Genomic DNA, 25,491 nt, shown 5'->3' on the forward strand with positions numbered 1-25,491 from the left:
TTCAAATAGGGTTTCACTCTAAAAACTGATAAAAATCTGATGCATAAGAATATTTAAAAAGTGAAATAAATTGTATAAGGCACAAAATCTTGGAATATCTGGGAGGAGGTAGGTGACCTGACCACCAGCTCCGTGAAGGCCAGAGTCGGGTCTATAATGCCACCTATGAGTGACCAAGCCCAAAACAAGGCACCTATTAATTAATGAATGCTGAATAGTGCTATGTGATATATATTACAGACTAATAATATTCAGCATGATGTCATTAACCTGAAGCATTTTGAAGATATAAAGGGGTAAAAAGAAAGGACTTGAAAAGCAAAGGAATCCCAGGACTATAGAAAAAGAATATGTAGCATGAAATTGTCAACAATGGTAAAAAAAAAAAAAAAAAGAAAAAGTAAAAGGAAGGGCTGGTTGAGTATTGACCTATGACATAGGATGTTATGGTTCAATTCCCTGTCATGGCACTTGTCTGGATTGCAGGCTTGATCCCCAGTAGGGGGCGTGCAGGAGGCAGCCAATCAATGATTCTTTCTCGTCATTGATGTTTCTATCTTTCTTGTCCCCTGCCTTTCTCTCTGAAATCAACAATATATATATATATGTATAAAATAGAATAGAAAGAAATTTTATTTCATGGGATATATCTCCTTTCGTAGAGGTTAAATAAGTGAATGGCACTGTATCATAAGTATTTCACTCTGTACAATAGGATGCACCTGATAGAAGAGATGAAGGACAGGAGTGAGGTTGGAAGCTCATTTACAGATGCATTTATTAATCACCCTGGTGCTTCTGTCAATGAGTTTGTTACTACCTGACTTTTCTTCTTTGATTTTATTGTCATAGTGGGCTTTAAAGAACTAAATGAAAAAGAGCCCTAAGTGCTTTGGAGTTTGTATCAGTTTCCTAGTTGGTAGTCATAAATGACCACAACCTTGGTGGCTTGAAATGATAGAAATGTATTGTCTCACAGTTCTGAAGGCCACAGTTCAAAACAGGGTGTCAGTAGGCCTTGATCTCTCTGAAGGTTTTAGGAAAAAGCCTTTTTTTTTTTTTTTTTTTGTCTATTTCTAGCTTTTGGTGATTCCTGGTAATTCTTAGAATTCCTTAGCTTATCAATGCATCATTCCAATCTCCTCAACTCCTATCTTCACATGGCCTTCTTCTTTTTGTGTCTCTGTGGACCTTCTCCTCTTCTTTTAAGGACACCAGAAATTGGATTTAGGGCCCCCACTAATCTAGTATGACCTCCTCTTAATTAATTACATTTTCAAAATACCTTATCCTATCTAATGAAGAGCTAATATGCTAGTTAGACCGAACAGCAGAACGACCATCCAGATGACCTTTTGGACGAAGGTGGGGCTCCGAGGGCAGGCCGGGGCTGTGAGGGCTGAGCCCCTTGCATGAATTTTGTGCATTGGGCCTCTAGTTTTTAAATAAGGCTGCATACTGAAGTTTTGAATGGACGTAGAGTTTAGTGGGACACTCTTCACCTCACCACACAATTAGTTTCAGCTAGCCATTTGAATGCCCAGCTGGTTGTAAGTAGCTTTGAAAAAGATTTACTGAAGTTGGTTGGGTGATTCCAGAAAATTGGGGTAGTAATACAAAAAAAAAATTAAATTTCGTACAGGACTTAGCTTGAAACCACCAAAGCCACAACAAATCTCATGCAATTAGCAAGAAACTGGTAAATTTAGAGGCTCCCTAAAAGGCAGTCATGAGTGCAGTAAGCATGGGCCCCAGTAAATGCTGTGTGGCTATGAGTTGTGATACATAATCCACTGCAAAAATGTTGATTCGTGGGAACAGTAGACATCCACCATGCCTCAACCAGTGGATTTTAGCATGACTCCAATTGTCTGGGTCTTCCACAGGTGGTAGGATGGTTATTTTGGCCAAGTTTCAAAAATTGGTAGCTAAACCAGAACGTTAGCTTGGGGGAAGTTTGTTTTGTGAGACTGCTAGAGATATCTTTTAAGTGACTATCACTTTACTCTCCAGCATGGCCCAGCCTGGTTTTGAATTCTTGGATTCCCTGGAGGACCTTGAATGACCCTGGCCTTGTGTGTATTGGTCACTCAGGCAGTGGCAGTCTCTGAATGTTCTGGGTGGGGTGCTTTGGGATTGAAATACCATGTGTCGACTCACATGAGATTCTAGCTTGAATGAACAAAGGCATTACATTTTCCTAGAATTAAAGTCTGTTTCTTAAGTTATTTAATAAATTAAGACTTGGACTTTGCATCATGAAAATGACAGTAGGCATTGCTTCGGTTGTCATAGTCAATGATAAAAGAGAAGAAGCAGACTTGGTACATAAATTATATATTCATTCCAAGTGAACAGAACACTGAATGAGCAGAGGTCTTAATAGTTAGGATATTAGAAGCCAAAGCATTTGTTCAAAAGAAAAACTTGATTTATGACCGAAGCTGTTTTCAAAGTGCTATAAATGAGCCATCTTCAGTATTATCTGATGTTCCACAACATTTGGATGAGTTATTTACTAAAACTGAATTTTGATCTATTTTCAATCTGCATGACTTAAAAAAATGAAAATTAACATTAGGTATGATTTTTCTATTTTCCATTCTGGTATGATTGGATTAAATACAAAACTAATGCAGATTTTAATAATATGGCATTACTAATATTAAAATTATCAGCACAGCTTCATATCTCATTAAAACTGGTATTCAATGTTTAAATGCTGGCTGAGATTTTGGTCAAATATGGTTAAATATGAGGTCCCGAGCCAGCTTTAAATGTATCATCTCATTGAATTTTCATCATTGTGGTCTTCTCCCAAACGTTATAACATTATTGAAATCTTTTTTTGTACCACATACTTCTATTAACATGAATGTTAATACAGATAAAAGAATACATTGACTTGAGATTACATGCTTGTATTTAAAAGTTAACTTACTTTTTCAGAAGTGGGATTGTTGAGTCATAAAGTAGTTTTATTTTTAATTTTTAGGAAGCTCCATATTCTTTTCAATAGTGGCTGTACCAATTTACATTCTTACCAACAGCATTCATATTCTTACCATGACAACATCTTTTGTTTAACAAGTGTGAGGTGGTATCTCATTTTGTTTTTTATTTTATTTGCCTGATGATTAGAGACGTTGAGCATATACTTTTCATTTACTTGTTGGTTATTTGTATTTCTTCTTTTGAGAAACCTATTTAGGTTTTTTTTTTCCCTTTAAAAATTGGGTTATTTATTGATTTTTTTTATATGTATATTAGAGGCCTGGTGCACGAAATTAGTGCGTGTGTGTGTGTGTGTGTGTGTGTGTGTCCCTCAGCCCAGCTGTGAAAAGGCTGTATGTCAAGGGGAAAATGAGGAAGAGAAAAGTGGTGATGCACTTCACACTTACCCACTGATAAGTAGATAAACAAGCCGGACAAGATTTAGCCCCAAATCGCGACAGAGCTTCACCTGTATTTGGCACACCACACCTTCTTGCGGGGTTCATGCACAGCTTAACTGGCAGTTCCCACTGGCACCTGTGAAGGTTCTTTAGAGTGAATCTGGATACCTAGTGATGTACGGACAGATGTTTTTGCAAATATAAATAGTTGTTATTTATAGAATGAGAATTCAGACAGTGAGAGATAAACCTTTAGTGTTTTGTGAAAATGCTATAATTGTGGGTAAAATGGAATATGTGTGGTGGGGGGGAGGACAAAAAATGAAAAATTCTACTTGGGGAATATCATACAAGTTTTAAAGAAAGAGGAATGTGAATGTCTTGAAGGATGAGTCAGTGTGATCCATCACACAGGCGATGGGGCATGGAAGTAAAGAATTTCACACAGAGAGAAAAGGAATACTCCAAGACACAAGGGCATGGAACAGCCTGGTGGTTTTGGAGGCCTCTGAAGAGTCAGGGGTAGCAGATGGGGGGTACCCAGGGAGCAGCCGGAGAGGATTCTGTGAGGGCAGGCCTGGCTGCACCATGGAGAGCTTGCATGCCCTGCAAAGAACTCAGACTTCATCATGTGGTCAGGGAAGATGCATGGGGAATGCAAATATGAGAGTGACAAGATTGGATTTTTTTTTTTTTTGAGAAGTTCACTGTGGAGTAACACGCTTGATGCACAACAGGAGAGAGAAATTGAAGTTTCTGTCAAGAAATGTCTAACAATTTTTGTTAGAGGGATTTATATATATATATATATATATATATATATATATATATATATATATATATATATATATATATATATATATTTTAAGGATTTCACATATTTTATAATGTTGCCCAAGCTTGAAGGCACCCTCCAAGTAATTCCAATTCTCCAATCATTTTTTTTCTAATTACCTCCCCAACTAATTCCTGCTCTGAGAAGCATTCTATCCCCCCAAATCCCTTACAGAGGCAAAAATAAACCATTTAGAAGATAGACGTTTGTGATGCTGCACAACATCCGATGTGTTGCAGACTGTGAATTTTTTCTAACAGTTCTCAGTTTGTCTATTTTCCATCTGGCAAGGGACCTAGGTAAAAGTCACGTGCATCCACTGAGCACTGTTGAAGTAATAAATAATAATGCTAAGACACAGTGACAGATGGGCCCTGGGAATTCAGAACCATAAGTCATTCGCTCATGAAACTGTACCAGTGCATATCATTTCGTGAACCGCAAACTACTTCCCTATAAATGTCCTCAGGTAAATGTGCTTGTTTCTCTGCTTGTTAAATACTTGCATGGCAATTTAAGTTATTCTCGTATACCGTATAATTGGCAGCCGTTGAGTGTTTGCGCCTTTATAAAAATTGACAATCAGCTCTTGAATAACTCATCTCCCCAGCACCAGCATGCTGATTTTTGCCCATAGCTCAAGCACTCTCCACCCTCCATTTTCTGTTAATACAACCAACAAATTAAAAACTTTCTTTCCTATTTGAGGTGTTAAAAATTCTCTAGTACCACTGGGCATTTCTGTATGTTATTCTGATTGTATATTTTGGAAGCAGGTAGAAAGGACAATTCATTATTTGCAAATATTATAACCCGGGCACTAATATAGTAGGATTTCAAAAGGATCTGGACCTAATTTTAAATGGAATCATAGCAACCTTTAACCAGCTATGGTTGAGTCCTTAAACATGCAAATTGAAACAAGAGTAAATTTGATGAGTATGTCAGACACAAAATATAATATGAGCTTATATTTCATAGTACCGGCTTTCAAAGTCCGTATGCTATTTATAAAAAAGATATTTTAGACTTATGGAGCCTTAGTGATTATGTTTAATGTTTAATACAATCTCAGTTTGAAATCAGTCACATTTACAATTACCATATAATGCACAAAATCTTTAAACATGACCTAATTCCTATTTGCATGGCATGCACTCTCTGCTTATTTACACTATAACCCAAGAAATATCCAAAAATTATCTCATAATTCTTTGATCTTTCATGATCATGTAGGAAAAAGACTACCTTGAAAAGAAATATGAACATCTTTCTCTTTCTGCCAGGAGTTTCAATTAATGGATGGATAAAGCACATGAATTGACTTTTTACTGCTTGCATTGTAAGCTTCAGAACTTCTTTAACACATGGTTCATGTGCTTACCTAATAATTCATTTAGCATATGTCGAATGTCACATGCTGTGCCAGGTGCTGGGAATAGCTTCTGAAATTGTCTGAAGTCTCAAGGTGCTACTAATTTTCAGGACAGACTGAAACATTTACCATGGAGGATAGACTTTGTAAAAAAAAAAAAAATGCAACACAAAAATAAATGTGTAGAGAAGATTTAGGTAGGGAACCTAAACTTCATAATTATATATGATAAGTTAAAATGATTAAAAGGTACATTAAGTCATCAAATGGGCATTTCAAAGGACTGTTCTGTAAATTACACAATAATTACATTATTTATATACATGAACTGAGTTGCCAGTTGTTTCATGATGTGTAAATTAAAACATTTATCATAGTAGGCTGTGGTCAGATAAGAGCCTAGAGGAAAAAATTGGTGCAGACTTGGGAGACATTTTAGGAAGACAAATAATGAACACTACGGGCAAAAGGTTATAAAAAAGAAAAGAAAGAAGAAAAGATGGGGAAAATCTGAGTGTTATTGATCTTTGTATTCCAGGACTCTAACACTGCTTACTAAAGTTTTTTATAAATATTGAATGACTCTTGGGAACATGAACCCCAAAATAATATGGAAAATGTATGCCCAGCGGATTATTTCACATATTTTACATATTCTTATAAAAAATAAGAAGCCAACAAAAACCGGTTTGCCTCAGTAAATAGAGCATCAAGACTGAAAGGTCCCATTTTCAATTCCAGTCAAGGGCACGTACCTTGGTTGTGGGCACATCCCCAGTAAGGGGCGTGCAGGAGGCAGCTGATCAATGTTTCTCATCGATGTTTCTAACTATCTCTCTCCCTTCCTCTATGTAAGAAATCAATAAAATATATTTAAAAATAAATAAAAATAAAAAATAAGAAGCCAGTTCTACTTTACCTAATGTGGTGGTCTTGTTGACTACAGGTAAATGACACTATGAATATCTGGAAAGTCTAAATCAGAAAACACTCTAAACAAATCAACTAAAATTATTTCCTAATTCAAAAATAGTTTTCTATGTTATATAGCAAAAGTTTTGCTAAGCCAGTTTTCTTGTGTTTTTTGTTTTTTTTTTAATATTTATTGTTGAGATTTTTATAGATGTCCCTCTTTTTCCTTCCACCCCAATAGCTCTCCTCAACCCAGTTCCCACCCCATCCCAGGCTCTCATTACCTTATCATCTGTGTCCATGGGTAATGCATACATGCATATAAGATCTTTGTCTAATCTCTTACCCCTCCCTCTTGCCTCTGATAATACTCAGTCTGTTCCATTTCCATGCCCCTGATTCTATTCCATTCACCAGTTTATTCTGTTCAGATTTTTTATTCATTTGATTTTTAGATTCAATTGTTACTAGATATGTATTTGTTACCACTTTGTTGTTCATATTTTTTATTTTTATATTTTTCTTCTTCCTCTTCTTAAAGAATAATGCCCTTTAACACTTAATATAATACTGGTTTGGTGGTGATGTACTCCTTTAGCTTTTGCTTGTCTGTGAAGTTCTTTATCTCACCTTTAAGTCTAAATTATAGTTTTGCTGGGTGGAGTAATTTGGTTGTAGGTTCTTGCTATTCATTATTTTGAATACTTCTTGCCAATCCCTACTGGCCTGCATCATTTCTGTTGAGAAATCAGCTGACAATCATATAGTCACTCCATTGTAGGTTACTAATTGCTTTTCTCTTGATGCTTTTAAGATTCTCTCTTTGTCTTTTGTCCTTGGTATTTTAATTATGATGTATCTTGTCGAATTATGATGTATCTTGTCGTGGGTCTCCAGGGAGGTGCAAAGTCAGCCACTGCCTGGGGCCACCCAGGAGGAGCTACAGAGAGATCTGCAGATTCCTCCTCTTTGTATAGGGTTTGGAAATGCACAGAGGAGGCTCAGCTGTGAAGCAAGTCAGGCTGGTGCTGGCGTGTGTGTTGAGACTTTTATTGATAGGTTTGGGGCTCCCTGACCCAGCTGCAACTTGTTTGACATGTTTTAGCCTAAGAAAGGATAGGCCATTCATATGCAAAAGCAGCTGCACTCAGCTTGGGTGGGGTTATAAATTGGGATGGGGTTGGGACTCAGAATCTCCAGGACTGAGCAAACAGAAATGGCTACCAGTCAACCCTGCAATGAGGTCCCCTAACAGGAACAATGACTGCTGAGAGCACCTCCATCTGGAAGAAAGCCACTCTGAGTTCCTGCCCTGATGCCAGACAGTCTAATTTCTCCTAGTATGGTCTGGGTCACCCAGAGCCTTGCCAGCACTGGAGCTCAGAAGAGATAGGAGTTTGTAAATTCAGTTTGTGGTGTGGGCCTTTTATGAGGAGCAGCTGGGTCTCCAGCAGCCTCTGTGTCACTGAGCCCCATGGTTTTTACAGCCCATAGTTCTTACTGCCTGTAGGGACTTCTTTTCCCAGCTCTGGGACCCTGAGCTGGGCATCTGGTGTGGTGCTGGGCGTCTGATGTAGGACTGGGACCCCTTTCTCCTCTGGGCAGCCTCTGCAGAGGCAATTTCCCTCCTGAAAAAAAAAAAAAAAAACCAAAAAAAAAACCCAGCATACATGGGTGCCAGATCAGCCCGCTCCTCATCCCCATACCTAACAGTCTCGGTGTGCTTTCTTCTTTACTTCTCTGTGGTAAGACTTCCATTCAGCCAGATTTCCAGCAGTTCTGGATGATGGTTGTTATATATTTTACTTGTAATTTTGATGTGGTTGTGGGAGGCAGCGAGTACAGGTGTTTGCCTATGCTGCCATCTTGGTTCTCTAAGCCAGTTTTCATATCATGAGGTCATTTTAAATTAGAATGTGCTTGCATGCTTTGTTTTTCTCAGGATCCCCACCATGCTGTCTAAAATCTCTTCAACCATATTTTTAGCTTCATTATAAGTTACTTGCCTATATATTAGCTAGTTGTGTGCATCACTTTATCTACACAAAATTTGTGTGTATGTTTGTGTGTGTGTGTGTGTGTGTGTGTGACCATACAGCGTCTTGAGTAAAGTTATTATGCATCCTCTCCTGTAAAATAGGAGTTTAACCAGTGTCCACTACATTTGTGGTTTATCATACTATTAGTTTTGCAAATAGCATGAAATATTTCTGGAAACTCTTTGGTGAAACATTGATAACTGATTTGTTACGAAGGGTAGAAGGTTCTGAAAATTATTTTTCTAAATATCCTGAAATATATCTTACCATTTTATTTTAAATCTTGGGATTATGTCCCTGTTTTTATTTTCTATGTGGACTCAATCATGGCAGTAATAACAGATATGATGAAATTCAGAATAGAGTTTCATGGATTCTGCAGAAGGAATGACAGTGTGGTGTTCCTAAGAAAGCAAAGTCCTTTCTATTTAATGCTTTCAATTTTATCTTCATGGATTTTTTTGTTTTATTATTCCAAAGAAAATTTTTTCTAAAATTTCAATTTTATAAATAACTAGAAGCCCAGTGCATGAAATTCATGCACGGTGTGTGTGTGTGTGTGTGTGTGTGTGTGTGTGTGTGTGTCCCTCAGCCCAGCCTGCACCCTCTAAAACCTGGAACATCCCTCTCATAACCCAGGACTGCTGGCTCCCAACCGATCACCTGCCTACCTGCCTGATTGCTCTTAACTGCTTCTGCCTGTCAGCCTGATCACCCCCTAACCACTCCCTTGCCAGTGTGATCAATGCCTAATCGCTCCCCTGCCAGCCTGTTTGCCCCTAACTGCCCTCTCCTGCTGGCCTGGTCTCTCCCAACTGCCCTCCCCTGAAAGCCTGCCCCTCCCCCAACAATCTGGTCACCCCTAACTGCCCTTCCCTGATGAACTGGTCTCTTCCAACTGCCCTCCCCTGCTGGTCTGATTGCCCACAACTGCCCTCCCCTTCTGGCCATCTGTGGTGGCCATCTTGTGTCCACATGGGAGCAGCCATCTTGTGTGTTGGAGTGATGGTCAATTTGCATATTACCTCTTTATTATATAGGATAAAAATCCTAATGTCAGAGTAGATTCACTATTCAAAAATGAAAGTAGTTTGTCTTGTGTATCATTCTTTAACATGTATAATCCCAATTAAAGTTAGTATATGTTTTCTTTGAAAATGAAGACAAATTTCTTCTTCACTTTCAATTTAGCTTGAGGTGAAATTCTGGTTAATATTCTGCAGATGGTCGTTGATCCCCAGGTTTAAAGGCCTTTACACTGACCACTGTGTGCTCTTTAAGTAGACAGTTTAGGACCAAGCTGCCTACTGAATAGAATGGCCTTTGGTTCCTTAAATGATAGAATTTGTGTGGCTAAGAGAAAAAGTTGTGATGTTTTCCTTTTGCATACATTTAAATTTTTTATACAAATTTCTGCAGTTACTTGTGTTTTATAAATTAAATTATTATCCTCATACATGTCATTTAAAGTGCTGAAGGTATTCTTTTTGAAAATCTCCTTAATTATAATATAAAAATTGTGGATAGCTTTTACTGAATTAACACTTGACTATTTCCTCCACAGATATTTTTGAAATTATTCCTTTTGCCTGATAAATCATGTGAAATTTATTTTTAGGGGGATACTTCCTACTTGAAAGATCGCTGGTGTGTTTTTGATGGATTTATGGTCTTTTGCCTTTGGGTTTCACTGGTGTTGCAGGTAATGAAAAACTTTTAAATTACAAGGAAGTAGTTTCCAAAATTTTAATTGAAAATCTAACTAGATATATAAGAGCATATATATCCAATGCCACTGTATAGTTTTCTACAACATTGTTATTTTATTTATTTATTTTTAATTTAAAAAAATTTTTTACAGAGAAGAAGGGAGAGAGATAGAGAGCTAGAAATGTCGATGAGAGAGAAATATTGGCCAGCTGCCTCTTGCACACCCCCTACCGGGGATGTGCCCACAACCAAGGTACATGCCCTTGACCGGAATCGAACCCGGGACCTTTCAGTCCACAGACTGACACTCTACTACTGAGCCAAATCGCTTTCGGCAACATTGTTATTTTAAATGTTTATAAGTAAAAAGTCTCACATTTTAATCATTGCCAATCACATTTGTGAATTAATTCTCAATAAGAAATGAAAATCAATACTATAAGAAATTGCTTTTTATTGAACAGGTGTACAACTATAGTCATGAAAAGAAAAGAAAAAACATGGGGTGAGATTTCAGTACTTGTTGAATAAAAAGAAATGGGGTACATATATTTAAAAGTTCTAAAGAAGGAATTTTGTTGGAAAATAGTAGAACTCATTCCCATGCATTCAATCAGTCTTAATTTTGTATTTAACTAAAGTAACTATAATCTTCATGAAAACATTCAGAATAAAATAAATTCATAGTTCATTCTGCAAATTTGTTCTAGTGCTTATTGATAAGCTGTTTTGTTTTTACAAAGCTCACCTCTCTAACAGCCTAATTTATCCTGCATAGTAATGTGTTCTTTTCCACATAATAACTATTGTGTGATTGACAAACATTTTCCAATTATTACTTCACCTCTTAGTAAATGGTACATTTTTCTACATTTTCTAATAATACTTTTAATCCTGTCTCCATTAACTTCATTTTATAAACATTCAAAAAGTTTCACCAAACAACATGCTTAGTTAGGAAGACTTAGCACACTTTTTCTATATTCTAAGTTGGCACTTGTTTTTGTAATAAAACTTGTGCCTTGATGAATTATACAAAATTAAGAAAATGAAGAAGATTAATGGCACTTTCATTAGCTTATGATTTGTTTCTCCTAAGAGAGCAGTAGCTTCTAGAGGTACTCAAAAGAAAATTGATTTCAGTAGGGGGAAAAAAATGTAGGGCAAAGTTTACTTCCTGATGCTGTCTGTCTATGCCACCATTACAAACCATGCTAAGAGAAAGTCTAAACTTGTTTATCCACCTTTAAATTTACAGGTGTTTGAAATTGCTGATATAGTTGATCAGATGTCACCTTGGGGCATGTTGCGGATCCCAAGGCCACTAATTATGATCCGAGCATTCCGAATTTATTTCCGATTTGAACTACCAAGGACCAGGATTACAAATATTTTAAAGTAAGCACTACTTTCATATAAGTTAAGGGGAGGAAGTATATAACTTTTTAAAAATAAGTTTTACCTATTTTATGTATTTTTTCCCCTAGGCGATCGGGAGAACAAATATGGAGTGTTTCAATTTTCTTACTTTTCTTTCTGCTTCTTTACGGAATTTTAGGAGTTCAAATGTTTGGAACATTTACCTATCACTGTGTAGTAAATGACACGAAACCAGGGTAAGTTTATTTCCCAACTGCATTTTAGTCTAGGTGAATAACAAGGATGTTTTTGCAATTCTCATGAGAAAAACCTCGGTGCCTAACATTTTTAGAAGTTTTTATGTGCTCTCTCTTCTATTTTCTCTGCTTCCTTAAAATTGTTTTTTCTAATTCTTAACACAAGTATTCAAGACAAGCCAAAGTGAAAAATCTAACCTCTTGGGAGAGTAGATTAAGCAAATTTATTTTTTTAAATATATTTTTATTGTTTTCAGAGGGGAAGGGAGAAGGGAGAGAGAAACATCAACGATGAGAGAATCAATGATCAGATGCCTCCTGCATGTCCTGTACTGGGGATCAGCCCTGCAACCTGGGCATGTGCCTGGTCTGGGAATCAAATCATGACCTCCTGGTTCATAGGTTGATGCTCAATCATGGCCCAGCTAGTTTAAGCAAATTTGAGGAATACATTTAGAAAATTTCCTGAGTGTGGCAGAGTTCCATCAGAGTAAAATAAGAAGGGAATGGAAATAAGAAGGAGATGGAAAATGGTATACCACTTCGAAAAACAATTGGCCAGTTTCTTTAATGTTGAATGTACACCTACCATATACCCCCATTCATTCCATTCCAAACAAATTGTAGTTATATCCACATAACAAACACTATTTAGCAATAAGTAGTATGAGATATTGTTATAAACCACACCTTGAATGAACCTCAAAATATTATGCTGAGTAAATGAAGCCAGATGAAAAAGATTGCATATTCTGTGGTTTCATTATATAAAATTTTGGAAAATGCATACTTATCTATAATGATAGAAAGGACATCAGAGGTTGCCTGAGAGATAAGGGTTGGAATAGAAAAAGGAATTACCAAGGGGCACAAGCAAATCTTTGGGATTGATGAGTATGCTTATTATTCTGATGATGTTTCTATACATAGTGTGGTAGATTTAATAAACTGTACATTTTTAATACTATATGGGACAAAAATAGGTTTATAATTATATAGAAAATAACACAATAATTAATAGTAGTAATACAAGAATAAGCTGTTTTGTGTGCTCTACAACTGTAAGCCACTTTTGCCCCATCCTATATATACAGTTTATTTTCAGTATACCTTTCTAAAACTGTTTGGAATTGTTTTAGTGTGAAACAAAAATTGAATTTTCTTCATATGCTCAAGTCAGTTGTCCTAGCACTATTTATTGTATGCTATTTTACTTGCTGAATTTGATACTTCCTTTGTCATTTATGAATTCCCTGTCTATATTTGAGTCTGTACCTCTGACCGCTATTTTGCTGGATTGATCTATTTGACTATCTCTTTATCAATATCACTCTCTGAAACTCATTGAAATTACAACCTGGCTTTATGCATAGGATCACAGTTCCGATTCCCAGTCTTACAGGCCCCTGTCTTCTGCCTCACGTGCCATTAAAATCCAAGCTCCTGGATACTGGATACGTAATTCTCATTCATAACATTTTTTTTTTTTTTTTTTTTTTTTTACCAATTCATGTACTGCCCTAGTTTTTAATTCCCTCTTATGTTTTGACATTTTGGAATGTGTTTTTCTTTCTTGGGAGCCTAGAAATTTTTAAATGTTATCATTTATCCAGCAGTTCTTGTTTGTAGTAGAGGGAGTGGAATTTAATGTCACCCATCTTGCCAGAACTAGCACGCTGGCACCCATAGCAATTTTTTTTTGTTCTATTTCTCTCATGATACTGTGAGGTCCTTGAGGACACATATGGAAAAGAGTGGAGAATATTCATTTTCTTGTTGCCAGTATCTGGTATCCTAGCACAGAATAACTACCTGGTAGCTATTTATTGAAGGCAAGGTTCATGATAGATAACATTTAAACAAATAATAGTATGGTACATTGATACAGAAGAGGGAATAAAAAGAAAACCCCAGAGAAATGAAAGCAAGTTGCTAAAAGGACAAAGGAGACATAGTATAAATATTGAAAAGCAATGTTAAAATTAGAAAAAATCCATAGATGGTACAAACACAGGGTAGGAAAGTTGAAGGAAGTGGTAAAGGAATTGACTGTGTGAGCAACAGAAAAGACAAATATGTGAATAATACCTGTAGGCAGGTGTTTTTTTTTAAGTGTGTGTAGGCTATAGAATATGTCTGGATCATTCCATGAATGAATGAGAAGGTGGAAAAGATGTTGTGTGGGTAGGAGGCAATAGATATAAAGGTGAAGAACCGAGAAAGCTTCTAACTAAGAAAGCAATTGTGTTATAGCAGTAGTGAGTACAGGAGGCTGGTTTAAACTTACCATTTAATTGAAAACCAAGTTGGAATTTGAGAATTCGAATACTTGTTAACACAACTAAAAGATCAGGTACCATGCTGGCAAGCTACACTTTGTCACATAAAATATAATACCGATTGGGAAGACACACATGAGTACCTCTGAACTCACAGCCCTTGAGTGACTTTAGTTAAGTACTCTTCACACAGCTCCTTACAATGCTCAGTATGAAGAAATTCATGTCTTTGAAAAAAATATTAAAAGACCTTTTGTATTCTAGAATATTAGCTCCACTTCATTACTTTATCCGAAAAGTTGAGTTCACTTTGAAAAATTACATAAATGTTGGCAGAATTTTCTTGAGTTACTCGAGACATAACAGCTATGAGGGAATGTCTACATTTTCTCTCTTTTATCTGAAAAAATGTGCCCAGTAGAATTATGTACATACACATATGTTCTGCTTTTTCTGTAAGTGATTCTTAGTTTATTAGTTGTGGATAAAATGAATAACTAGCCACATGGTAATAGTGTTGTTCATTAAAAAATTTTCATAAGTGTGATGGCTTATTTCAAGGAGCGGTCATTATGCCATTTTTCTTTTAATTTTCAGTTTAGTAATAACTGAGTTTTGAAGTTCCACTCATAAGCAGAAAAACTGTTGATAGCATTTTACTATCATTTCTAGCCCAGACATCAATTTATCTGTTTTTAAAACACTCAAAACATGTTCAGAATAAAAATGAAATGCTTAAAATTCCAGTTAAAATATTCCCAAAATTTTTCTTTTTTTTTCTTTTGTTGCTTCTTGGTAAGGAATTTCTCATAATGTCTCTGAGCTAGATGTTAAGCTGCAGTATAATGGTTTTGTGTCCAGCAATCAGTTTTGCCTGTGGTGTCATGACCTCATTTCTCTTCATTTCTGTCCTTTAATAATTGTTCCAATTTCTGCTTAATTGATTCGCATGCATTATACCCAAACATTGGGAAAGTTTTCAGCCATAGAGGTGACTGTTCAGAAACCTATGTGTCGTGGATTCCCCAGCTCACTTCTGAAATTGATTATGCTTAATCTGTGAGGCAAACAAGATTAATAAAGACACAGTACAATACACATGCATGTGCTTTTAAATGGAGCTGATTTCTTTTGAAGCAGACAGAGGGGAATCATAGCTATGTCCTCAAAAGCATTATTAGTAAAACTTTAGAGTCTTCTCCAATAATGAGTGGCGACCCATGGAAATTATGGAACAAGTAAAGCTGTTCATAAGCTAAAAAAAAGTTGCAAAGAGCAATGTCCTGTGGCAGAAACAGGTGTGCAAAATACCAAATGTGCTGGCAGACGTCTCCCTTAAAGAGGAAAGTGAAAAAAATGAGCTGGTAGTGAAACAGAAAAGATGAAGATTCACTTCACCTTATTATTATTCCTATTCATGGCTGAATATCTAATAATAAAATCTTATTCCCAAGAATGAGATGAGAAAAGCTTTAAGGTATGTAAACCTTTATTATGTAAGAGTATATATAGTACTAGAGGCCCGGTGCACGAAATTTGTGCACAGGGTAAGGGGTTGTTCCTCAGCCCAGCCTGTACTCTCTCCAATCTTGGATACCTCAAGGGATGTTAAACTACAGTCAGACATCCCTCTCACAATCCAGGACTGCTGGCTCCCCACTGCTCACCTGCCTGCCTTCCTGATTGCCCCTAACTGCTTCTGCCTGCCAGCCTGATCACCCCCTAACTACTCCCATGACAGCCTGATTGATGTCTAACTGCTCCCCTGCCAGCCTGTTTGCCCCCAATTTCCCTCCTCTGCCGGCCTGGTCACCCCCTAACTGCCCTCCCCTGCAGGGTTAATTGCCTCCAACTGCCCTCCCTTGTAGTCCTGGTCCCTCTCAACTGCCCTCCCTTGCAGGCCTGGTACCTCCCAACTGCTCTCCCGTGCTGGCCATCTTGTGATGGCCATCTTGTGTCAACATGGGGGCAGGATCTTTGACCATCTTTCAAAGGAAGTTTAAATATAAATCAAGATTTCACAGACCTTTGCATGAATTTGAGGCACTTACAATTTTACGTATCCTACAAAATTCTTTCTTGATAATGTCCATTAATTAAATTTAATATTCTATGCCCCACATTGTCTATTTTTATTTCTTCTATCCCTATGTACATGTGATAGTCTCTCATTCTGTGAAATAGTGACATGTAACATATTGTATTACTCCATATCTTTTTTAAAATTGTTGTGTATACCCATCTCAAATATGTGGGGCACTTGAATCACCAATTAAATCAGCCTTTCATTGTGATATTTAAAAAACAACAAACGTAAGAAAATATTTCAGAATAATCCTAATTCCCACATAAAAATTAATACCAGTTTGACTTCCACTGAAATAGTAAAAACATTTGCTAGTCTTCAGTATAATAAAAAAAAAAGCACTACAGTTTGAAAAAGATTCTAAAAGTGATATTTTTGATCAAGTACAAAATAATACTTCTTTTTTTTTTTTTAAAGAAATATCTTTAAAAAAAATATGTATTTTATTGATTTTTCACAGAGAGGAAGGGAGAGAGATAGAGAACCAGAAACATAGATGAGAGAGAAACATCGACCAGCTGCCTCCTGCACATCCCCCACCAGGGATGAGCCCACAACCAATGTACATGCCCTCGACCAGAATCGAACCTGGGACCTTTCAGTCCACAGACCAACGCTCTATCCATTGAGCCAAACCAGTTTCGGCTAACACTTCTTTTGATCTTATATTTACTTACCCCCCCAAAGAAAAATATAAGATCATAAGTTTCTTATTTATTACAAGTGTTTAATAATCTTTATTGAACAATTGATGTAGGCTATTTTCTTATTTAATACTCATAAAAGCCTAATAAGACATGTTTCCTTTTTACATTCATATTTTACAGCCAAGGTAATTGAAGCTCAATAAGGTTAAATTAGATGTTTATGCTGAAACAGAGGTAGAAGCACAATTTAAGTCCATTTCTCTATGACACCAATTTCTAGACTTATAAATATTCAATTGTAATTGGCCAAAATATACAAAATGATCTTCAGCACATTTATATCCAAAGTATTTGAATAAAATGTTGGTTACAAGGGGCCCATGCTTAGGAAAGAAGTTCTAAATGGGCCATATGAGTAAGTTGTCCAGGTTGCTTATATTAGGGCTGAGTTCTGAAATGATGTATTGAAATTTCTGAATGTACTATGTGAATGAGGAGCCCTGCCAATTCAGCCCCTCCCAGTGGTGTTTACTATAGTTGTTCCTGTAGAAATCATATGTAACATTGTTTTGATATCTCAGGTTCAATAGGACCAGCCAGCTCCCTGCTCCCCTCCTCCTCCCCTTCATTGAAGCCACAGTGACATTCAATGACTGTAGCAGCACTACCAGCACATTTTTGAATTCATTTTTAGAATAAGATCTCTTTGATAGAAAAAATCTCCTGGGGAACTTGGTAAATATGCAGTCACCAAGCTCTGTCTGTGGGTTTGTATTTATGCGGCTGAGTTAGTCAGAACCTGACTTGTTTAGTAAGCAGTGATTTAAAACCTTAGTTTTACACTAAACTTCTCCAAGATGTGTTATAGCGTAGAACACAAAATTTGCATGGCTTTTAAAAAATATATATTTTATTGATTTTTTACAGAGAGGAAGGGAGAGGGATAGGGAGCCAGAAACATCAATGAGAGAGAAACATTGATCAGCTGCTTCCTGCGCACCCCCCAACGGAGAAGTGCCCACAACCAGAGTACATGCCCTTGACCAGAATCGAACCCAGGACCCTTGAGTTCGCAGGCCGATGCTCTATCCACTGAGCCAAACCGGTTTCAGCTTGCATGGCTTTTTAAAAGATAAACCTTGAGCATAGAAACGTGGAACAGACTGATGAATCTTAGAGGGAAGGGGGGGGTGGTGAGGCAGAGAGGGCAGGAAGAGATTAACCAAATATACACACACACACACACACACACACACACACACACACACACACACACTACCTATGGACTCAGACAATAGTTTGGTGAAGGCCTGGGGTGGGGCAGGAGCCAGGTGGAAGGAGGCAATGAGGGAAAGGGATACATCTGCAATACTTTCAACAATAACGATTTTTTTTTTTAAAAAAAAGAGATAAATCATGAGTTTTCAAAGAAATGCTAAGCATTCAGCCAGCCGCTGGAGCGTCCTCTTCCCTTAAGTCTACTTACCTGGGGATGTCTAAGGAGCACCAGAGGTAATTAGAGTCTCTTGTTATTCTCGCAGAGAAGCAGGTTGTTTGTGTGTTCTGGGGACTGCAGAGCAATCATCTCAGTTCTATTCATTCAGTGACTCACAGATTTTTAGGTCTAGTGATTGTGGGTAAGTGCACTTCCTGGCTGAGGACTTCTGGGGATAGGAGATTTGGAGCTCTAAATTCTTCTCTGGCCTTCACTTTTTTTCCCCCCCCCCCGCCTTTTACTTATTTTATTTTTCAACTACACTTTACATGCACAATTATATTGTATTAGTTTCAGGTGTACAGCATAAATAAACAAAATTGAAACAGACTCATAGATACAGAAAACTGACTGATGGTTGAGAGAGGGAGGAATGGAGTGAGGGGGTAAAAAAAGGAGAAGGAATTAAGAAGTACAAATTAATAGTTACAAAATAGTCCTGGGGATGTAAAGTAAAGCATGGGAATAGAATCAATAATTTTGTAATACCTATGTATGGTGCCTGGTGGGTACTAGACATATGGGGGGATCACGTTGTAAGGTATATGATTGTCTGGCCTTCACTTTTATGTAGCTACACGTTCTTACCATTGTGGAGTCCACGGCTTCATTTGACCTCCCAAAAGGATGGGAGCCTGTTGAGGTGGGAAAAATTGCTGCTCTTCAGCCACACACTCAACCAAACCACCTCTGAAAAGCACAAATGTATTTTGAGCTCTTAATATGTAGGAGGCACTTTAGATTCATAGTTGCTAATTCATAAAGTGATCTTATACATTGGGTATGCTGATCCTCATGAAAGAAGGGAGGAAATAGCTCCTTGCTACACATTCATTACTTGGTGAAATCACCAACTAAAGTCCAATCTGCTTGGCCTCATATTCTGATGGCTATTTTCCATCATGCCAACTCATTCTTACAGATAACTCCTAGCCCTGGATCTTCTAGTTCCCAAAGCAAAAAGAGGAGAGTTATTGCTTGAGAAGCTCTTGGCCTAGATTTGAAATGTCAAGGGTAGTAGATTTGTATAAAACCTCAAAGCAGGTTTCACATTTTCAATTTGGAGCTGATCAGTGTTGTTTCCTCTGTGTCCCAATAGTTTACTTTTCTAAAATAATACTTTAAAATATATTCTTTGTCTCATCCTGCCTCCGATGCCAGTCTCCTGGCTTCTGTCATGTGGGCTGTCCTTTATCCATGTTGGCAAAGTAGTGGTGATATAGTTAAAAAAGTAAACTTGGGGAAAATATATAATTTTAAAAAACTATACAGATATAACCAAGTGAAAAGACTGTAAATTTTTTATAAAAAAATAAAATAGTGTATTGTCATTCAAATTTTGGTTCATGATGAATTCAGTTCTTTACAGCTTTGACAATCTGGCCATTTGGGAAAGGATGAGGGGGGAAAATCATAATAAAAATATTCTCTATTTAACAGTAAGAAGAAATTTATTTTTTAATTTCTTAGAAAATGGGCCAGATTTACTTGTTTATAAAAAGAGGTGTGATGTCAATATTATTTTCTGCCTCAGACTATTTATCTTATCTTTTAAGTCCCTCTAAAAGTCTAGGCAGAGTAATTAAAAGTTTTCAAAAATCAATAAATAATTTCATGTCTGCAAATTCCAGGGTGGGATTAGTTTCTGAAAGCACCCAGCTATAGAATTAGCCAGGCAACATCCTAAGAGTTTTTAATTAGTCCTGAAAGAAGAGTCCAAAACAAAGCCAGCTGATTCTTGGAGTAAACCTGAAAGGTGGGTAACAGCCAGAGCAAGGTCACAGCCAGCCTGTGCAATAAGAGGCACAATTCATGCCACCACTCACAGTGAGACAAGCTCTGACCAAAGGTATCAAAGGCCATATTCACTATTCTCCCAGATGTGAAGATTGTGTGTGTGCCCTTTTCTTTTCCCCAATATCCAAATCTCTGAGTGTGTAGTTAAAATTTTATTATTTTATGGTAATTGCTGTTTATTTGCGACGCTGGAGAGAAAGCTATGAACAGTTACACCCACTAATGAAAGAGTAAAATTGTTGTTCTTTTCCTCTTCCTACCTTTTCTTTCTCTGTGTCCTGTGCAAATAGGCTTTGACATTTCCACTTCCCAGACGCTGTTTTCTATTGTCTGCTAATCCTTTAATAGTTACTCCAAGTATCATCCATACAGGAAGGTTTTCCCAGTATCACTCACCACTCATCACTAGTATCACATGTAATGTTGCTATGAGCATAGAGATCTATTTTAAAGCATTCCTCATGCTCTACTATGGGCATTATTTTTCTATGCTCTTTCTCACATTAGGCAATAAAGTCTGTGAGCTGGAAATACCTCAGTCATCTCTATTCCTAGCATGCTGTGTGGCATAGAATAGACTTGTCAAAAATAATTATTTTGAATGAGTGACCGGACAAATGAAATAAAGTTATGCCACTAAGAAAATGAAAAAGAAAGTTCTGAAAAGGGCTGAATGGTAATAAGTGTAGTTATTGTGATAGGTAGACAGACAAGAGTAGAGCAAGGACTACGAGCTGGGTATCGAAGGTCACCAGGATGAGAAGCCCCAGGTGCCTAGCAATGGAAAATCAAATGTAGGTGGGACTTTGCCCCCCGAGTGACTTTTCCTCGCATAGCATATCACAGGTGGACCCCCTGACTTTTCCTCTCTAGAGATAACATCTCGGCCTCAGTTGTATTTCAGCTCCAGGCCCAGATAAGCAATAAGCCAAAACTGACATCAGAACCAGCTGCATGGAATAATGACCCCATGCATTGGTGCTGGCCAATCCATCAGTGGCGTCTACAACCCTGAATGGACACTTCCTGGAAAGCTACTGAATATTCTATTAAGATCTTTCCTTGGGACCTCCCCTAAAATCTCCACCCTTAGAATGGAGGACTCAGTGGGCTCATGAGTGAGAGTAATTACAAAGGTCAACACTAAACTCATTGCAGTATATTAGTTTGATATCAGTAGAGAAAGATGATGTCAGGGATAAAGAAAAATTTGAGCATAACGTCTTGAGCTATTGCATTTGGCATCGGTGAGTCTTATGGACAGATGAGGACAGAACACAATGGGGCACATGGTTTCACTCTAATCATTTACCTTTTCTTTTATTTGAATGTGTTATTATATGAGGTCATTCAGGGAATGTTTTTTTTTAAGGCTGCTCAAATGGTTGAAGTGAGTTGCCCAAGGTAATTAAGTTGGTTAGTCACTGAAGTGACATGATACTCCTTGTGTCCCAACATATTGGTCAATGCTCTCTGCTCTCAGGAATAATAACTTAAAATCATAAAACTCTGAAGTACTGAGAATTTGTTTGGAGCTGTTATTAAACAGTTTCAGCAACAAGGGGAGAGTATATTTTCTTGTATATCAAACTTCTACATATGTTATTTGTAAATAGATAATTGGTTAAGGAAAAAAATCATATATATATATATATGTTGGACAGATAATTAAAGCCTTTGAAAAACAATTAACTGCTCTGATGGATTCCAGTACTTGTTTTGAAGCATGGGAACTACTAAAGCCAGAATTTTTTTTAAAATTTGAAAAAATATGCCTATTTTTAGTTATAACAAGAAAAAAATGTGTAAAAATGCCAGGATCCAATTGTTGAAGAGTTTTCTCCTGTGCTTACTTTATAAATTAATTAATTAATTAATGATTAAGTCACCATAGATTTAAATACTGATGAAAAGAAGGACACTTATTTATTTGCTCAAAAAATAATTATTAACCATTTACTATGTATTAGTCAGGGTCCTTTAGAGAAACAGAATAAATAGGGTGTATATATAGAGTGAAAGGGATTTATTTTAAGGAATTTGCTCATGAGATTGTGAAGATAGCAAGATCAAACTCTTCAGAGCAGGCTAGCAAGCTCGAAATGCATCAGGTGTCAACTGCAGTCCTGAATCCAGAGGCAGCCTGAAGGTAGAATTCCTTCCTCTGTGGATGACTTCAGTCTTTTTCCCCTTGATGCCTTCAACTAATAGGATGAGACTACCCACATTATGAAGGGTAATCTGCTTTGCTCACAGCCTACTGGTTTAAATATTAATCACATCTCAAACATACCTTCACAGCAGCCTCAAGATTGGTGTTTGCCCAAACAGCCGGGCACCACAGTCTAATTAAGTTCACACATAAATTGAACCATCACAAACTATGTGTCAGAGACTTTATAGAATTGGAACCCACATCCAATGAATAAATGAGCACATAAACATGAATGACACGTGTGCCAAATAAAAGTGTGGTTGCTTTGAGATTTAAAGCAGGAAACCCGAACCCAATTATAAAGATTTGGAATGACATTCAGGCTGAAAAAGTGATGTTCAGGCTGGGCCTGAAGGTTAATATGTGGATTAACCAGGTTAAGATGAGAGGAGAGATTTCCCATCAGAGGAAAAGGCCTTGAAATAGAAGGAGCACACCAAGAGCTGGGAGGCCTATATGGTTGGGCACTAGGACACTTGGGGGGAGGGAGGAGCCATATCTTCAATGTCTTGTCAATCATATTAAATATTTGCCACTGACAGACTTAATGTAAGATAGTGATGGTGAAAAGTCTCTCTATATGCTTTGTGGAAAGTGGACTGGAAAAGCTGAGTGGATGCAGGATGACCAGAGTTGAATTAACACAAAATATATTTTGGGAGATATTTAGAGGAACATAATGACTAATCATGAGGGTTTGTGGAGATGTAGGTATTACAGGTAATTCTACATTTCAAACTTGCTCAACCTTAGATGATGGTGCAACTCAATGAGAGGAAATGTTGATGAAAGAGTCAGAGTTCACTACGGAGTTGGAGTGATTAGTACTTATGCTGGGGCCACCTGGAGTGATCTAATAGGCAGTTAGATGTGCAGCTCTGAGACTACACTGGCACCTAGGACAAGAGCGAATTGAAACTATGAAAGTGGATCTGATTGCATAGGGAGAGCACACCATGGAAAAGAGGGAAAAGAGGAAGACCAAGGACCACGGTCAGAGAAAATTCAGTATTTAAAGTTCCATTATGGGAGGAAAAGATAAAAAAGGAGAGTGATCTGAGAATTATGGATGAAACTAGCTTCTAAAAGCCAGCATCTCTGAAGCACTCTGAGCCTTCCTTTCATAGCCACATGTCTCCCTAACCACAACTAGAAAAGGTTTTTGATTTTTAAGGACTTGTGATCAGGTTGGACCCACATAGATAATCCACAGTAATCACCCAAGTTCGAGATTTTTAGCTTTGCTCACATCTGTTACCTTAATCTCTTTTTGTCATGTAATTTAAAATATTCACAGGAGATTAGAACTTGGACATTTAGAGGGTCATTGTTTGATTTACTACCAAAACAACTATGCGAAACACTATTGAGAGGTCACAGAAGATAAAAACTAAAAATTTTCTAATTGGATGTAGCATGTGGAAATAAATAAGAGCAATTCCAGTGGGATAGAGATCACAAAAATGGGCTGAAAATGAAATTAGGGAGGTTACAAGTAGATAGTTTTTTTGTGTTTTTTCTTCTTCAAGAAATCTGACTATGAGTAAGAAATGCAGCTCTTGAAAACCACTTGAGTATAAATGGTTATTTATTTTGACTGGGAGAATCATTGTCTATATTAGGATTTGGCTGGTTGAAGCCAAAATTCTACCCCTCTAATTCCAGAGAGCTTCTTGTTCTATTATGAATATCTGAGGAAAAATGAACAAGGGAATCATTAAAAATCAATAAATAAAAATAAAACCTGGAAGATTTCTTGTGAACTGAGAAAATGTAAGTTAAGTAATATTTATTCTGAAACCTTTTATGTTCATTTCTATTTTTGAAAGGGTTTATTATGTGGTTTTTAAATACATGTGTTCCACAGCAATTTATCATCTAGTAAATGTGTCTCTAAGAAGAATTTGCTAATAGCTTGATGTTGGCAAAAATAATGTGTTTCACATCTGCTGCCTCTGGAACCCAAAGATTTCAAAATAATATCTGTGCTGGAGAGAGCTGTGCTTAAAATGAGAATTGGCCTTCATATGAAGGAAAAATGGAGTATAAAAGGAAAACATACTCTAATATTTATAAATTAATGAAATCATAATCATGATAGTTAACAATTATTGAATTATTAACTTACTCTTAGCAATATTCTGAGAGTTATGCATAAGCTTATTACAGTAACTCACTAAAATACCCTTACAGCCCTGGCCAATGTGGCTCAGTTAGTTGAAACAGAGAGTCATATTCAACCTCAGTGAAAATGGATCATTTGGCCTAGGTATAGAAGTGTGAAATGAAGAGAAATAAGTGATATGTCTTCCTGAAGTCATATCTTTGTGACAAAATGAAGTTCTAATTTCCATAATCAGAGCATTTCCCTTGGGGCTTGCATGCAGAGGGAACAGTTATTTCAACACCTTTTCCCAGAGATGTGTAGGCATGTCTCCTCTCTTGCAGCTAAAAGAATCCTGAAGGAATGAGCATAGGAGTATCCGAGAGGTGGGTGAGGCTTTGAGAGCTTTGTTTATGACTGAAACAAAAGAAACAAAACGGGGGAAGGTATCACCAGGCATCGTGTGTGTGTGTGTGTGTGTGTGTGTGTGTGTGTGTGTGTGTGTGACACTGAATATGTGTATGTGTGATGGCCTCAAGCAGCTAAGAGATTACACAAAGTTATGAGTCAGACTCTAAGGAAAGCCTCTTCCAGCAGCCAATTGAATATAAGGAGATACTAAAGAACAGAAATATGATCCAACAAGTCTGCTTCAATTTGACCATAAAGTGAGAGAACTGAGACAATCCTAAAGTCCCTATTTAAGAAATGCCTAGAAACATTGATGTGTCTAATGGAAATAATTTAGAATAAAGTCAGGAGTTTGGAAGGCTTGTGAAATCATCTAGCCTAAACTTTGGCCTGTACGTAGTCCATGTGAATTGCCTTAGATAGCAGCCATTTAGGACCCATTTTTAAGGTCAGCTCAGAATTCGATTCCACAATCATTATTCCTGTGATTACCTGCACCCACCACCAAGAAAGCCAAGAAATCCTTCTACATCAACATAATCTGCTTGTCCTCCAGAAAGATTAAAAAAGGTTAT

General features: G+C 37.1%; 1 protein-coding gene across 6 annotated transcripts in view; it reads left to right on the plus strand.

The window, feature by feature from the left end:
- NALCN (sodium leak channel, non-selective) overlaps positions 1 to 25,491 on the plus strand; it is a 269,461-nt gene that overhangs the window by 22,291 nt on the left and 221,679 nt on the right. For all 6 annotated transcript variants that reach the window (XM_084880254.1, XM_084880257.1, XM_084880255.1 and 3 more), the window contains exons 4-6: positions 10,175 to 10,258; positions 11,525 to 11,664; positions 11,754 to 11,882. In XM_084880254.1, coding sequence (XP_084736380.1) covers positions 10,175 to 10,258; positions 11,525 to 11,664; positions 11,754 to 11,882 — 353 coding nt within the window. The remainder of the gene's footprint in view (positions 1 to 10,174; positions 10,259 to 11,524; positions 11,665 to 11,753; positions 11,883 to 25,491) is intronic.

The sequence above is a fragment of the Pipistrellus hanaki genome (assembly GCF_964339955.1).
Source record: "Pipistrellus hanaki genome assembly, chromosome: 3".
Lineage (NCBI taxonomy): Eukaryota > Metazoa > Chordata > Mammalia > Chiroptera > Vespertilionidae > Pipistrellus > Pipistrellus hanaki.